Genomic DNA, 17,195 nt, shown 5'->3' with positions numbered 1-17,195 from the left:
GACAGATTTGTTTTTGTTTGTTTGATTTTATGTCTTCTGCCGATTCCTTGGCTGTTTCCCTCTCCGAGGGATATTTTCGGCCTTGTGTGTCACTGCTCCTCGCTGGCACGACCACGCGAGGGTTAAAAGTCTTCGACTAAACAAGTTTTCCAACAAGCACCAACAGGAAATGATGTCGTCTGGTTCTACATAACGATCTTGATTGAGACACATCTGACTCCTCTGATGGCTCTGGACCAGTTTTGTGTTTGTTCAACGCCAGAGCCGTTCAATGACTCAGCCATGAAGACATGAGGGAAAACCCCAGCATGGCCTCTAAGACGACAGTGAAATGAAAATATATGTCCTACGTATACATCAGTCGTTCAGTTCTCCTGCTTGTGAGACAAGAAGTGTGTAAAGAATCTTTTTTTTTTAACAATTTAACATCCAAATCCTTCTTTTTCCTCTTCCAGAACAACCGTGTGAAGCTTCTATGACTTCATTGTGTACATGAATGTACTCAATCAAGTGTGATTTATCTGGCCCATCACGTTACACTGAGCTGTTCGTGTGTTGGAGGGCGAGCACAGCAATATCCTGTGTGAAGGTCTGTGGCTGCGTTCTGTAAACTCTCACTCGTGTATTAATTGATGTGAAGCTCAACTCTGAGTCTGTTCTGTGAATAGTTTTCAGATGTTTTATAAATATAGCCATTCAATTTGAATAAAGCAACCGTTCTGTGTACGGCTCCGTCACCTCCTGTGTGATGTGAAACGATGCCACAGAGCGTGATTTGGCTCTTTGCACTCGACTTGCCGCTGCATGCTGTCCTGTTGAACAGAGAACACAGAAACAAGGAAGGATCACACACAAAATAGCAGCTGCTTGTTTCCTGCTTGGCTGCTAAAGAGTCATCCATTAACCCCGTAGGTCCTGGAGTTATCATTTAAAGGTGCAACTTTTAAAGGGACAGTTCAGCCTTGAATTTAAAACACAGATGGAGACTGGGCAGAGGGGCCACCGCGGCTGCTTTTAGCTGCATGGGAGGTGATGCAGGAAGTCACTGGCCATTGCCCCTGCAGGTGCTGCAGGTGGGCGTGGCACAGGGCCGCCAGGAGAGTGGGGACACCTGTGCTAATCAGCGGCACTCTCCCAGAAGGCGCTCTGGTCTCAGCTGGTCCGTTTGGCTTCGTATTCTAGATTAAGGTTTGTCTCTGCACTGTCCGACATTACACACACTTTCCACTCGTGCACTCACCTCCACTGCTGTGAACACTGACGCCACTGTTGACCTAGCTTGTGTTTTATACCACCTAAGTTCAACACACCTGTTTTTGTTAAAGCCGGTCACTTGTGTGTATCCCCCTTCTTTTGTCATGGCCGTGCCCCCCGGTTCGTGACAAGGACCCACTCAGAAGAATAAAGGAATGAGAGTTGTCCCGGACACGACTCGAGGACTCAGTGGTCATAACTTTATTATTGTACCTCGCCCGAGATCCTGAAGAGGAAGCAGTGCTGATGAGTACAAAGAACAGGCCGGTCAACTGTCTGACCGGCCTTCCAAGTCACCTGCAATGAAGAGAGGGCACCGAGCGAGGCCAAACATATCACAGCACCCCCCTCAGGCCAGGAGGTGAACAGCATCAGGAGGACTTCCATCCCATGCGCTCTGATAACATGGACAGGAACAGCCGATGGTAGCCGATGTGCCAGAGAAAGGCCAGACTGTGGTGCTCATGAGTACACTGTCGAGGGATGGGAGAGTCTGTGTCCAGGAGCGTCACTCACGTCTTCACTATAAGTGATTTTCTTCTTTTTTTATGACATAACAAAAATGAGTAGCACATTAATTCATAAATGTGATCTAACAAAGGTAAAGGGCAAAGTTGAACCATATATTATGTTTATATTCTTGTGATTGGGATGAAGTAAACTAAAGTATTTTAACATCAAACAGTTTGATTGTGTTGAATTAAAAAAAGAAAAAGCAGCGGGTCCAGCAGACATACGAACACTGGAAAACTAAAACGATGAAACCACGCGAGGGTTAAAAGTCTTCGACTAAACAAGTTTTCCAACAAGCGCCAACAAGAAATGATGTCGTCTGGTTCTACATAACGATCTTGATTGAGACACATCTGACTCCTCTGATGGCTCTGGACCAGTTTTGTGTTTGTTCAACGCCAGAGCCGTTCAATGACTCAGCCATGAAGACATGAGGGAAAACCTCAGCATGGCCTCTAAGACGACAGTGAAATGAAAATATATGTCCTACGTATACATCAGTCGTTCAGTTCTCCTGCTTGTGAGACAAGAAGTGTGTAAAGAATCTTTTTTTTTTAACAATTTAACATCCAAATCCTTCTTTTTCCTCTTCCAGAACAACCGTGTGAAGCTTCTATGACTTCATTGTGTACATGAATGTACTCAATCAAGTGTGATTTATCTGGCCCATCACGTTACACTGAGCTGTTCGTGTGTTGGAGGGCGAGCACAGCAATATCCTGTGTGAAGGTCTGTGGCTGCGTTCTGTAAACTCTCACTCGTGTATTAATTGATGTGAAGCTCAACTCTGAGTCTGTTCTGTGAATAGTTTTCAGATGTTTTATAAATATAGCCATTCAATTTGAATAAAGCAACCGTTCTGTGTACGGCTCCGTCACCTCCTGTGTGATGTGAAACGATGCCACAGAGCGTGATTTGGCTCTTTGCACTCGACTTGCCGCTGCATGCTGTCCTGTTGAACAGAGAACACAGAAACAAGGAAGGATCACACACAAAATAGCAGCTGCTTGTTTCCTGCTTGGCTGCTAAAGAGTCATCCATTAACCCCGTAGGTCCTGGAGTTATCATTTAAAGGTGCAACTTTTAAAGGGACAGTTCAGCCTTGAATTTAAAACACAGATGGAGACTGGGCAGAGGGGCCACCGCGGCTGCTTTTAGCTGCATGGGAGGTGATGCAGGAAGTCACTGGCCATTGCCCCTGCAGGTGCTGCAGGTGGGCGTGGCACAGGGCCGCCAGGAGAGTGGGGACACCTGTGCTAATCAGCGGCACTCTCCCAGAAGGCGCTCTGGTCTCAGCTGGTCCGTTTGGCTTCGTATTCTAGATTAAGGTTTGTCTCTGCACTGTCCGACATTACACACACTTTCCACTCGTGCACTCACCTCCACTGCTGTGAACACTGACGCCACTGTTGACCTAGCTTGTGTTTTATACCACCTAAGTTCAACACACCTGTTTTTGTTAAAGCCGGTCACTTGTGTGTATCCCCCTTCTTTTGTCATGGCCGTGCCCCCCGGTTCGTGACAAGGACCCACTCAGAAGAATAAAGGAATGAGAGTTGTCCCGGACACGACTCGAGGACTCAGTGGTCATAACTTTATTATTGTACCTCGCCCGAGATCCTGAAGAGGAAGCAGTGCTGATGAGTACAAAGAACAGGCCGGTCAACTGTCTGACCGGCCTTCCAAGTCACCTGCAATGAAGAGAGGGCACCGAGCGAGGCCAAACATATCACAGCACCCCCCTCAGGCCAGGAGGTGAACAGCATCAGGAGGACTTCCATCCCATGCGCTCTGATAACATGGACAGGAACAGCCGATGGTAGCCGATGTGCCAGAGAAAGGCCAGACTGTGGTGCTCATGAGTACACTGTCGAGGGATGGGAGAGTCTGTGTCCAGGAGCGTCACTCACGTCTTCACTATAAGTGATTTTCTTCTTTTTTTATGACATAACAAAAATGAGTAGCACATTAATTCATAAATGTGATCTAACAAAGGTAAAGGGCAAAGTTGAACCATATATTATGTTTATATTCTTGTGATTGGGATGAAGTAAACTAAAGTATTTTAACATCAAACAGTTTGATTGTGTTGAATTAAAAAAAGAAAAAGCAGCGGGTCCAGCAGACATACGAACACTGGAAAACTAAAACGATGAAACCACGCGAGGGTTAAAAGTCTTCGACTAAACAAGTTTTCCAACAAGCGCCAACAAGAAATGATGTCGTCTGGTTCTACATAACGATCTTGATTGAGACACATCTGACTCCTCTGATGGCTCTGGACCAGTTTTGTGTTTGTTCAACGCCAGAGCCGTTCAATGACTCAGCCATGAAGACATGAGGGAAAACCTCAGCATGGCCTCTAAGACGACAGTGAAATGAAAATATATGTCCTACGTATACATCAGTCGTTCAGTTCTCCTGCTTGTGAGACAAGAAGTGTGTAAAGAATCTTTTTTTTTTAACAATTTAACATCCAAATCCTTCTTTTTCCTCTTCCAGAACAACCGTGTGAAGCTTCTATGACTTCATTGTGTACATGAATGTACTCAATCAAGTGTGATTTATCTGGCCCATCACGTTACACTGAGCTGTTCGTGTGTTGGAGGGCGAGCACAGCAATATCCTGTGTGAAGGTCTGTGGCTGCGTTCTGTAAACTCTCACTCGTGTATTAATTGATGTGAAGCTCAACTCTGAGTCTGTTCTGTGAATAGTTTTCAGATGTTTTATAAATATAGCCATTCAATTTGAATAAAGCAACCGTTCTGTGTACGGCTCCGTCACCTCCTGTGTGATGTGAAACGATGCCACAGAGCGTGATTTGGCTCTTTGCACTCGACTTGCCGCTGCATGCTGTCCTGTTGAACAGAGAACACAGAAACAAGGAAGGATCACACACAAAATAGCAGCTGCTTGTTTCCTGCTTGGCTGCTAAAGAGTCATCCATTAACCCCGTAGGTCCTGGAGTTATCATTTAAAAATGTGAGGCTCCAGATGCTCAACCAGCTCAAAGGAAGAACAGTTGTAGAGCTTCTTTACAGCTGCTGGGAGTGGGCCTCTCCACACGATGTAGATATTTCATTAAGAGCCAGACGTTCACACCTTTTACCACTTTAACAATGTACACAGAGTATTTATGATTCATGTAATGTTATTTTCATTGAAAGAATCAGTGCTTTTCTTTGAAAAGTAAAGACATTTCTGAGTGACCCCAAACCTTTGAGCAGTAGTGTGGATGGCAACAGGCTTCCACAACACACATATCACTAACGAATACACCATCGCTGAACACAGCTGCCGCTGCCAAGGAGAACAGATCAAACTGGTGGAACAAGTTTTAGAAATCAGAACGCCTCTCACGCGAGCTCTTATACCAGCCTCTGTACCTAGTCGCTGACACTCCGGCACTGAGCTCTGAGCCCTGGTCTTCCCTCCAGCGTCTGTACTCGCTTCCTTGTGCGGGCGATTCACTGAACCTTTGGACGCTTTGACTGTAAGTTTTTGCAACTTGATATCACGTACAGGTGTATGAGTTGTATACAGAGTCATGTTATATGTACAAACGCTACAGTTTGTTGTATTTATGACATCACAGAACAAGATTAAAGTCAGTTCTTGACATTGCATCGCTGCTTTACCCGACTGCCAAACTCAAATGTGTCGGCAAGGCAGCCGGTTTAAACCCTGTGTGAGGTTTTCTATTTTAAAACGCATGTCTTTTGCTACGTTAACGCTGAGCGTCCAGGCAACGCCGGACTTTTACATCACCGCAAAGGGAGGACGGACACGTCTTTACTAGCTGACGCTTCCTCGTCTCGTGAGCTGCAGGACCAGCAGCAGTCGTGGAGTTTGGAGACCTGATCCACTTTGTATATTTACTCTGCTCAGTTTGCTGCAGCAGTTGAGGAATCGCTCCTCTGCAGCTTGATGCTGTGTGTTTGTTTCAGAAGAGTCTTTCAACTTTTGATAGTTTATCCAGGGACGGGGTTAGCGAATCACGAGTAGCCTCCTGCGGGAGAAGCTGCTTGACAGCGACGTAACTAGAACCGGTTCAGTGACATGTTTTAGTAGTAGTTCGTTAAAACCGGTTCTCGCCTCGAATGCGGACGAGAGCAGGCGGCTGCTGCGGGAGGCGTTCATTAAAAACTGTTGAATCAAGTCGGACAGTTCTCAGCTGCCTTAAAAGTACACACAGGAAGGGGGAGTTTCTTTGGGGAGTTGTTCCTGATCCGATGTGACGTCCTGGGACAGGGATGTTGTGTACAGATTGTAAAGGCCTGCGAGGCCAAGCTTGTATTTGTGATTTTGGGCTACACAAAATAAACTGAATTGAATTAAATTGAAAAGTCACAGAAAAAAATACTTGCTGTTAGTTTAGATCTTCAGGCTACTTGTAGTTTACGGATCACATGTGGAGTCATTCATATGTGATTATGAATATATATTCATGTAGAAATGTGTGTGTAGCTGCGTGCTTTGTTCTTTTCATGTCGGCCTGTGGAATACATTACTACTAGTTTTGCTGTGTGTTGTATGAATAAGATTTAACATGAATAAACAGACAATATGTGTCCCTGTACACAACACATGAGATTGCACAACAGATGTTCTCTTAAAAATGAGTTTTACTTTATCTTCATTCTTAAAATGATTCATGCATAATAAACTGTGTCTCACCATTCTGTTGTGACTATTCACACTCCTGTATAATTACGATGACATCGATTGGATTGATTTTGAAATCATGATGATCAGTGTTTTTGTGATTTGCTTCATCTGCAGCTGAAGTTGTGAGTGTTCCTGAAGATGGCCCAAGATGATCAAACCCACCTGGAATGGAAAACCTTTGATGGCTCTCTCCCCAACGGAGCAGTTTCAATCTACAACGACTATGCCAAACGCACCGACTATGTTTGCAAGCACGGGCGTGCGGCTGGCTTCTACAACCCTGACATGGGTCCTTACTGCCACTACGCCTATGGAGATAAAGAGCATCTCAGCGCCTCATTTGAGATCCTGGTGAACAAAGATGACTTTGAGTTTTTGGAATGGAAGGGAGGCTCTTACGGTTCAGTGCCTCCAAATTCAGTCGAGACCTGCCCCAACACAGAGATATATGTTGGGAAGAACCAGTATGGTCTTGGGAAGGTGGATGTTAAAAATGAGGCCTTCTTCCTTCCCTGGGAAGGTTCTGAGTATTGGTACAAGTCCTTTGAGGTCCTGACCATCAACAAAGAAATATGCAGCGAGCACATCTACGATGTCAAATATAACACTGACGGCATTAAACCCTTTAAGTCTCCTCCAGAGACCATGAACCAGACTACCCTCGTCAACAAAAGCTGCCAGACAGTTAAACAGAAAGCTTCTCTCTCAAAGACGTACCAAGAGGAGCAAAGGTGGGACATCAGCTATTCCATCACAGTGGGCGTGAAGACGAGCATCACTGCTGGAATCCCCATAATTGGCTCCGCAAATGTTGAGCTTGGCATCGAGACGACCCTCCAGTTCTCCAAGGGGACGACTTATACCGAGTCAAAAGAGTACGCTGTTTCTGTTGAGCACGACACCCCACCAAACCACTCCTGCAGTATCACTATGGTGGGCTACAAGTACGAGGCAGACATCCCTTTCACTGCACGCGTCAAACGCACCTACAGCAACGGGAAGACCACAGTGATGTCCATCGTTGGGACCTACACAGGCGTCCAAATTGGGGAAGTCCTCGCTGTGGTGGATCGCTGTGAACCTCTCGCTCAGTGAATTTCAACCACTGTGCCGTGAGCGATCGTCCGGTGTGCCGTGGGAAAATGTCCAATTTAATTTAATTGGTCCAAAAAAATATTATTCAGTTGGTGCAAATCATTTTCCATTGTTGAGCGTCTTAGCCTGCAATATGGTGGCTGGCATAGTAATGAAATACTCTTCCATGACAGTAGGTAGCGCAATAATTGCCAACAATATATGTTGTATTATGCTACAATGTAACAGTTTGTAACTTTTTGGGTTGTTGGTGTGCGGTGGGATATTTTATTGGAGAAAAGGTTTAAAAACACCGGTCCAGCTGATGCTGGGTCATGTTAACTGTTTACTAGCCTTAACATTGTAACCAAGCTTAAACATTAACCTGCTTTTACGTTGTGTTTGCCTTTATATATCTTATGAGACAATAAAACTTCCCGGCATTTAACTGTTTCTTTGGTTGGACAATTATTGGTATTACTTAAAAAATGTAGTAAAAGAATTATGTATATAACAACAGTGATCGTCCGCATATTGTCGCTTCATCTACACCGAGTATTTCAATTTAACCTTCACGCATGACACTCAGCTGACTTTTCCTGATAGTTTGGTGTGGAAGAACCCAAATGTTCACGGTGGGTGTTGAAGTGAAGGATAAAGGGATTAAACATACAATAAAGCTCCAGTCAAACTCTTAATATTGTCTTGATCTGAATTTTAAATAGCACAATATTATATTCACAGAGGAGACAGAGTTGTTCATAGTTGAATATATAAAATAAGATAATGTAAGATAAGATAGTCCTTTATTAGTCCCTCTGTGGGGAAATTACGGTATTACAGCAGCCCTTATTCACACATCAAGTAATATAAATAAACAATACAACAGTAATAAGAAACACAATTTAAAAATTCAACGGAAAAACATAAAAATATGAAATATACAAATGAAATACATAAAATGGTAAACAAATGTGTATAAAAATACGTTTATAAACATTTTTATAATTGAGTGTAAAAAGAAACTTGTTTCTTAACCTCCAATCAGTTAAAATACAACAAAAAAAATATGCATGACAGAAAACAATCTAATTCATAAATTAGATATCTTTTGATGTTGTTTGTCAGCTCAATATCTGGCATCCAGAAATGTGAGAAGTAAACTATGAACACTGTGGATTTTGGCTTTCCTCAATATTTTTGGGAAATGGACAATGTTGCTCAATTAAGTCACAGGTATTCACGTTAATGCTAAACGTCCCGTTAGTTTCATGCAGGGTTCATACACATTCTGACCAATGCATTTCAATGACTTTAAACCAAATTGTCATCACTTTTGACCACTTTTTCATGACTTTTAACCACATTTTCATGATTTTAAACCAAATGTTCACGAGCAAACATTGTGTGAAATGTGTGTGTGAACAGTACAAAGTGATAAAATGTAGTATTTAAACTAACAATGAGGATTCAAAGCATACAGTAAACCTTAAATGACTCAAATGAATGAGAGACAATAGTTTGATTAAAAGAATAAACATTTATATAGATGTATGGATGCTGCTGATATGTTGAGCCTCTTTCTTTTAAAAGCAGATTCATTATTTCAAACTCAGCGAAAATGAACGTCATGAACACATGATTATAACACATTTACACTTTGAGGATTTCATTTTTTCCATGACTTTTCCAGGCCTGGAAATAACCATTTTGGAATTCCAGGTTTTCCATGACGTATGAACCCTGCTCATGTGGTGTGGTGATGTATCTCTATATAGCTCTGTTCACGTCTCGGCTCGATGAGGATCATTTAGTGGTTTAAATGATCATTTCAGTGTCAAACATTAAACAATAGAAAAACAAATAGACGATAAGTAATAATTGTGACAATGGAGATGCTCATGAAGCAGCTAAAATCTCCAATGAATCAATTCGATGGCGCTGAATGGAAACATATCGCTCACCGAATGGAGACCACAGAGTGTTTGTCAGAAGTGGGTCGAGTCACCGTGATGTTTTCGCTTCATTTTATAATTCATTTGATGATAACTTCTATTTTTGTTTTATATTTAATTTAAATGCACTTTTTATTATTTACTTATTAAATAATTATTTAAAATACACATATTTAGATCAAGAAAAGTACTACACTTTATGAATGCGGATTAGTTTTTGGACCTGTGTGTTTCTATAAACCTGTTAATGAACATGTTTGGATCTGTGTTGGGAAATATTTTTTAAGCTTTAATTTCCAAGTGAACAACCACTGACTTAAGATGACAATGATGACATATTATTTAGATCAAATGCGCTCTATGCATCAAGTCTGCCATGAAAGTCACACAGAAGATCCTCAAAGCTTTTATTTTGAAGGTGACGCCGCGAGCTGCGGCGGACCCGGATGTTGTTCCCTGAGCAACATGGCGGCTCCCGTCAGCAGCAGCAGCAGCAGCGTCTCGTGGCTCGTTGATAAAGAGTCAGGTAGCTCCTTCAGTCCTGATCCAGCAGAGTCTCTGGAGGTCTGAGAAACCTTCTGAATGGACTTCTAGACGTTCACCTTTGTTCCCGGATGTTGTTCCTGTGACTCATCTCCCGGTAGCCTACAAAGATCCTGAAGCTAGCTTAGCATGCTGGAATCAACACAGCTCATCAACACAGCTCGTCCCAGTTTAACGGAGAGGAAACGGGCTTTGTGACGCAGTTTGTGACGAGAAAACGTTTGAAAATGTCTAAAGTCCAAATGCTGAGAACTTTAGTCAACCAGCGACTAACTGCGGCTGCTGAAGAGATATTTGGGCTGTTTGAAAGAACGATAGCAGAGTACGAGGAGGAACTTTCTAGTTCAAAAGAGGAGAACCAGCGACAACGGAGACTACTGGACGCTGTTTTCAACCCGGAAGTCCGGATCCAAAGAGCAGGTTGGTTCTGTTTGTTCTCACTTTACACTGATGGACCAGTTCTGAGACACGATGACTATAAAGCTTCCTGTTGATGCCGTTTACAACTTTATCAACACGTTGAGATAACAGTCCAAGAATATCACACTTTCTACTGTACTACATCTCAGAGGTACATATTGTACTTTTTACTGTACTACAACTCAGAGGTACATACTGTACTGTTTTACTGTACTACATCTCAGATTTACATACTGTACTTTCTACTGTACTACATCTCAGAGGTACATACTGTAATTTTTACTGTACTACATCTCAGAGGTACATATTGTACTTTTTACTGTACTACATCTCAGAGGTACATATTGTACACTTTATTGTACTACATCTCAGAGGTACCTAGTGTACTTTTTACTGTACTACATCTCAGAGGTACATAGTATACAATTTACTACATAAAAGGATCAAAACATAATGCAGAAGAAAACAAGATTTAAAAAAAGATATTAAGAACATTGATTTTGAAACATTAACAAATACAGTCAAAAGGCAAAAATTAGAATAAAAGCAGCAGGGCACTTAAAGAAATAAAATGCCCACACAGCGAATGAAACACAACAAAACGCTCCCTGTGTTCTCATTTCCTCGACTCTTGCAGCATCAGAATTTTTCAGGGGAACTATCTAAACCGTACGCGAGGACCCAGTCTCTACTATATTTAAATATAGTTGGCAGTTGGCAGAGGTATCAACGTACCTACGACCTTATAGATGGAGAGATGAATAGAGAAATTAATATAAGATTCAGACGTATGAATATATTTTATTAATCTCCACAGACGTCCAGCAGCTGTTAATGGTTAAAGGAAATGTTTTCCCTGAGCAGCAAGACTTGAGCTTTCGTCAGGACCAGGAGGACCCAGAGCCCCCCCACATTAACGAGGACCAGGAGGATCAGGAGGACCCAGAGCCCCCACACATTAACGAGGACCAGGGGGACCCAGAGCCAACACACATTAACGAGGACCAGGAGGACCCAGAGCCCCCCTACATTAAAGAGGACCCTGAGCCCCACCACATTAAAGGAGACCTGGAGGACCCAGAGCCCCCCAACATTAAAGAGGAACATGAGGAACTCTGGACCAGTCAGGAGGAAGAGCAGCTTCAAGGACTGAAGGAGGCTGGTAACAAGTCCCCACTAGCTCCTGTAAAGAGTGAAGATGATGAAGAAGATGATGAAGAAGAAGAAGAAGCTCAGTCCTCACAGCTTCATCAAAGACAAACTGAACAGATGGAAACAGAAGCTGATGGAGGGGATTGTGGAGGATCAGAACCAGACAGGAAGTTAGATCCAGAAAGACATCTAGGATCAGATAATGAAGACTCGTCTGAACCTGAGACTGATGACAGTAGAGATTGGAAGGAGACTCAGGAACCTGTAAGTGATGTGAACTGTAGTACTGGAAATACATCAATCAGCTCGCCTGAATGTGCTGGAAGCTCTGACCACAAGAGACCTCTGGAGAGACACACTGGAACCAAAACAAGAGTGAAACCATTTAGTTGCTCCTTGTGTAGTAAAACATTTTCACTAAAGGGAAACCTGAACGTTCACATGGTTATCCATTCGGGAGTGAGAGCATTTAGTTGTGCCGTTTGTGGTAAAACATTTTCACATAAGGGCAACCTGAACATTCACATGATTGTTCACACAGGAGTGAAACCATTTAGTTGTTCTGTGTGTAGTAAAACATTTTCACATAAAGGACACCTGAACGATCACATGACTGTCCACACAGGAGTGAAACCATTTAGCTGTTCCTTGTGTAGTAAAACTTTTTCACACAAGAGAAACTTGAACTATCACATGACTATTGTCCACACAGGAGTGAAACCATTTAGTTGTTCAGTTTGTGGTGAAACATTTTCACGAAAGGCAAACCTGAACGTTCACATGACTGTCCACACTGGAGTGAAACAATTTAGTTGCTCCTTGTGCAGTAAAACATTTTCACAAAAGAGAAACCTGAACATTCACATGCTTATTCACACAGGAGTGAAACCATTTAGTTGTTCCTTGTGTAGTCAAACATTTTCACAAAAGGAACACCTGAACGTTCACATGGTTGTCCACACAGGAGTGAAACCATTTAGTTGTTCCGTGTGTAGTAAAAGATTTTCACAAAAGAGAAACCTGAACGTTCACATGACTATCCACACAAGAGTGAAAGTAATTAGTTGTTCCTTGTGTGGTAAAATATTTTCACAAAAGAGAAACCTGAAGGTTCACATGAACGTTCACACAGGAGTGAAACCATTTAGTTGTTCCGTGTGTAGTAAAACATTTTCACTTAAGCACACTCTGAAACGACATTTAAAAGTCCACACGAGAGAAACAAATTAGTTTTTGGAGTTTGCTCAACAACATTCTCTCGTCTCTGATTTTCATCTAATCACAAGTGTATTGATGAGAGCATCAGAAATAAATGAGACATAGTTAAACTCTTAAAAACTGTCGAGCTGATACAGACTGCAAAATACTTTTATCCAGCTAAGATGAATCTACACATCAATTTAAATTCAAAAGCATTCCATGTCCCTTAAGCAGCACTAAGGTTTAAGCTAAAGGATCAAATGTGATGAAACTGAGGGGAAATATTTAACCTTCTTTCTCTTCAGCAACGTTCTCTCTTCAGTTTAAACTCATTACTTCATGATGTAGTTTTACTGCAGAAACTGCACTTTTGCTCCATAACTGAAAAATGACTGAATTGAGAAAATAATTGTAGTTAATTATCTCATCCTTCTTTCTTCTTCCACCTCTTCCTCTACTGATCGCATCTCTTTGAGATTTAGGGGTTCTGTCCTTTGTTTTAGGACGTGAATGTTTCACCTCGAGTAGAACAAACTTTATTTTGGATTTATAAATATTTTAATAGTTGTAATGAAACAGTAATCTGTTCTAATTGTTTTCATGGTGGATCTCAAACAGTTGAAAAGTCCAGCCAATGTTTTCAGTTCCATATTAATCATGATTAATTCATGATGAGGTTTAATGGATGTTAACAGAATTTACATTTATAATTTGTATGTGAAATGTGACTGAATTGCCTTCATTAATAAAATGTATTGTTCACTGATAAGATTTACTTTTATGTTAATTAATGAAGTGAACAAATATTAAGAATATATTTGTGATTACTTGCAGGTTATGAATTGCCAAAATGAAATAACCTAAAAATAATAATAAAATGTCCATTGAAATTCCCTTAATCCTAAAAGAAATGTGGGTGAATTACAGAACTTTCATTTTTTTCAAAATAATGTTTGTTTGTAAATACTGTTTAAAATGTATTTCAAAGCTAAAGTAACAGACGTGTTTACTCTTAGAAAATGTATTTATTCCAATACCTGTGCTAATGTGCATGACTGCAACATGCAAGCTGATTGAACATTTGAGAGACTGTGACACAGATTTTGTTTGATCTTAAACATAACGAGGAAATCTTCAATGCAAATGTGTCATCGTTGAAAAACCAAAGAAACAGTTAAATGCCAAGTAGTTTTATTGTCTTCTAAGATGTTTTAAGGCAAATAAAACATAAAATCAGGGCAGTGTTTTGCTTCATTACAATGTTAAGAGTATTCAACATACAATTTGTCAGGTATTGAATCTCATTGACCGTCTTACATCACTCTTTCAGTGACAGGACACTGGATCAGGTAGAGGTTCACAGGAGTCCACCACACCCCTTACTTCTCCCAGTTGGACGCCTCTGTAGGTCCCAGAGATGGACGTCCATCTGGTCTCCCCGTTGCTGTAGGTGCGGCTGATGCGTGCAGTGTAAGGAATGTCGGCCCCGTACCTGTAGCCCACCATAGAGACACTACAGGACTGGTTTGGTGGGACAACGTACTGAACATAAACAGTGTGGGTGGTCGACTCGGTGTACGTCGTCCCCTTGGTGAACTGGAGGGTCGTCTCCTCGCTAAACTCGATACCTGCGGAGCCGATTTTGGGGATTCCAGCAGTGATGCTCGTCTGGACGCCCACTGTGATGGAAAAGCTGGTGTCCCACCTTTGCTCCTCTTGGTACGTCTTTGAGAGGGTTGCTGTCCCTGTCACTTCCTGGCAGCCCTTGTTGGTGATGGCAGACTTGCGCATGGTCTCTGGAGGAGACTTAATGGGTTTAACCCCATCAGTCTTATACTTGACTTCAGAGATGTGCTCACTGTCTATATCTGTGTTAATGGTCAGGACCTGGTAGTTCCTGTATGAATAATCAGAACCTTCCCAGGGAAGGAAGAAGGCCTTTTGTTTAATATCCACCTTTCCAAGACCATACTGGTTCTTCCCAACATATATGTCTTTGTTGTATTGGATCTTGACTGAATTATGAGGCACTGAACCATAGGAGCCTTCCTTCCATTCCATAAACTCAAAGTCATCTTTGTTCACCAGGATTTGAAATGGGGACCCAACATACTCACCACCCCCCCCAGGTGTAGCGGCAGTAACGAGGCAAACCCATTTCAGGGCTGTAGTAGCCGGTGTTGCACCAGAATTGGCAAACATAGTCGGTGCGTTCGGCATATCCGTTGTAGATTGAGATTGCTCCTTTGGGGAGAGAGCCGTCAAAGGTTTTCCATTCCAGGTTGGTTTGATCAAAGTTGACGGAGAAAGACCGGTTCAAATGTTTTCTAACCACTACATGAGTTGGATTTTCCCTTCCGGAGGCAGAAAATTTAGGAACTTGGTCCTCCAGACTTGTGTCCAGCCACAAAACTGTTAAAAAAAAAGGAAAGAGAAACAGATAGGAACAAAGTTTGACATCAGTACTCAAATTATTCTTCATCCTTTTTAAGCTAAGTTTTGAACAATTCTTTATATGGCAAAACAAAACCTGGCTAATGGAGAGCGATGATAGGAATTTTAAATCACTTGTGACCAATGTTGTGACGACAGCTGTCAACAATGCATAAGTAAATAATTAGCTAATGCTTTACTATTTCTTAACATCGGCAAAGGAGAATAAGCTCACTGAGCATGCTCAAAATATTGTTTTTTGGTATTTGAGGTATTGTTGACGGAGCCTACTGGCCCGGCAAGCGTTTGGAGACGTTTTTGTGGACGGAGATATTTTGTGTGAACAGAGTGACGTAGAGGAAAATATCCATTATAAAATAAATACCTGTACATTTGTAGACAGGAGCCCAAATGTTCTAACGTTAGCATATGAAGTTAGTGTGACTTTGGAGCACGCGTGGTAGAATGCAGTGGAGAGTGAAATGGTTATCGGAAAACAAACAAGACATTGAGACACTTCAAACACTGGACTGCTGGTTGAAAGTCCTGTTTGTTTTACCGTTGTATCTCCTCTCCCACGCACGGGTTGAGAGTGCAGCAGCATATTCAAGCGGACTCGTTAACACTGCAGTTGCGCTGTACATGGCGTACAAACGACATGCTAACAGGTGAAAAGACGGCAGGCAAACAACTGTTTGTTGTGTCGTTCATACCCCAATTAGTGAGAGAGGGCCGGGCACCGGTTTTCCTCATCTTTGGTTCACTGACGAGCTGTCAGAGATCTAAACCAGGTCAGTCTTTATTCAGCGAGTACTCTGCTGTCATCACAAGTCCAAGTGTGATGACAGCAGATGATCATCAAAAAATATACGCAGTATTGGTATTTTACACATTGGAGTCGTTTGCTTCTGAGTTCAAACGTGATGTACAGCGATGCTTTACGCACCACAAATTTAAATCACCTATGAGATTTCTTAAATCCTTAAAACAACAAACATGATCTCTGCCAACTGACCACACATTTCAAAAATACAGTTGGAATACTTTTTATCATATTTTTATTTGTCAGTTTAAATAATAAACAAATAAAATATTCTGTATTTTCTCAAAATATTCAAATGAATTCCTAATTTTCACTTATTATTTCTGCTCTTCATTTGGTATGAAAGCAATTTCTCCCCGTATCCCATCTGAAGTCATGTGTAGCATGAGGACTAAAGAAACAACGACATGGAAGATTCACACGGTAAAGTTTCAGTTCACCTGGTTCGGCGTCTTCACAGCTGCCGGCTGAGGACCGAGCCGGCAGGGCCAACATCAGCAACACCGCCAGCTGCATCTGCAGAGGAAACGCAGAACAAATACAACAAATCACCAGCAGTTTGTATCAGTACACCAACAATGAAGGTAGGATTTGATTGTATGTATTATTTTTCATTCATTCTATGAAAAAAAAAGAAGAAAAAGTGGAAATATTAATTTGAACACTTAAAAAAAAGATCATTTCTGTTGGCACTGATGTCAAGAATCAGTTTAGTGGATTTATGGGGAAAAACTTACAGTGATTGATGTTCAAAAGTCCAGTGATGTGGCAGAAGGTCGGGCAGGTACGCAACGGTTGGGTTCAAGCAAACGAGTGACTGGTGAAGAGGCTCAGGCTGATGAAGAGCTGCAGATGAAGAGATGGGCTGACGACATGTATTATGTCCTATGAACATCGGTGTGCCAACACACATTGCCAACAAATACCACATTATTATTTACATTACTTTATTATTTATTTCACCTTTGAACTGCAACACTGTAACTGCAACACAACCTTCGCAGGTAAAAGCTGATGAGAGGCGACGAACGGCCGCTCAACATGGAGAACAGCGCCTCCGTGTTTTACTTAACCTTTGAAAAACCAAGGTACCCATATATGGGTATTTTTACTTATTTTTGCAAATAAAACATATAAATCACAATAAAATATATTGATG

General features: G+C 41.8%; 2 protein-coding genes and 1 pseudogene across 2 annotated transcripts; 2 read left to right on the top strand and 1 right to left on the bottom strand.

The window, feature by feature from the left end:
- The first annotated feature begins 5,175 nt into the window (after positions 1 to 5,175).
- On the top strand, positions 5,176 to 7,963 carry LOC137799397 (natterin-3-like). The gene is made up of 2 exons (XM_068596192.1): positions 5,176 to 5,261; positions 6,551 to 7,963. The coding sequence occupies exon 2, from the start codon at positions 6,575 to 6,577 to the stop codon at positions 7,529 to 7,531; it is 957 nt and encodes a 318-aa protein (XP_068452293.1). The 5' UTR covers positions 5,176 to 5,261; positions 6,551 to 6,574; the 3' UTR covers positions 7,532 to 7,963.
- Positions 7,964 to 9,938: 1,975 nt separating this feature from the next.
- Positions 9,939 to 14,018, top strand: LOC137799395 (gastrula zinc finger protein XlCGF57.1-like). Its single transcript, XM_068596190.1, has 2 exons — positions 9,939 to 10,428; positions 11,246 to 14,018. Exons 1-2 carry the CDS (start codon positions 10,236 to 10,238, stop codon positions 12,808 to 12,810), a joined length of 1,758 nt encoding a protein of 585 aa, XP_068452291.1. The 5' UTR covers positions 9,939 to 10,235; the 3' UTR covers positions 12,811 to 14,018.
- Positions 14,019 to 14,106: 88 nt separating this feature from the next.
- The window catches only part of LOC137799414 (natterin-3-like), a 9,402-nt pseudogene continuing 6,313 nt past the window's right edge, over positions 14,107 to 17,195 (bottom strand).

Source organism: Clinocottus analis, unplaced genomic scaffold (assembly GCF_023055335.1).
Source record: "Clinocottus analis isolate CAN_PGR_092001 unplaced genomic scaffold, fCliAna1.0.p SCAF_35, whole genome shotgun sequence".
Lineage (NCBI taxonomy): Eukaryota > Metazoa > Chordata > Actinopteri > Perciformes > Cottidae > Clinocottus > Clinocottus analis.
Note: the sequence above shows the minus strand (reverse complement) of the source record. Positions and strands in the feature narration are given on the sequence as shown.

Excerpts from the sequence above, each read along its gene's own strand:
- LOC137799397 (XM_068596192.1), top strand. The coding sequence starts at position 6,575 with ATGGCCCAAGATGATCAAACCCACCTGGAATGGAAAACCTTTGATGGC.
- LOC137799395 (XM_068596190.1), top strand. The coding sequence starts at position 10,236 with ATGTCTAAAGTCCAAATGCTGAGAACTTTAGTCAACCAGCGACTAACT. Across the intron at positions 10,429-11,245 it reads AGTCCGGATCCAAAGAGCAG|ACGTCCAGCAGCTGTTAATG; the intron begins GTTGGTTCTGTT and ends TAATCTCCACAG.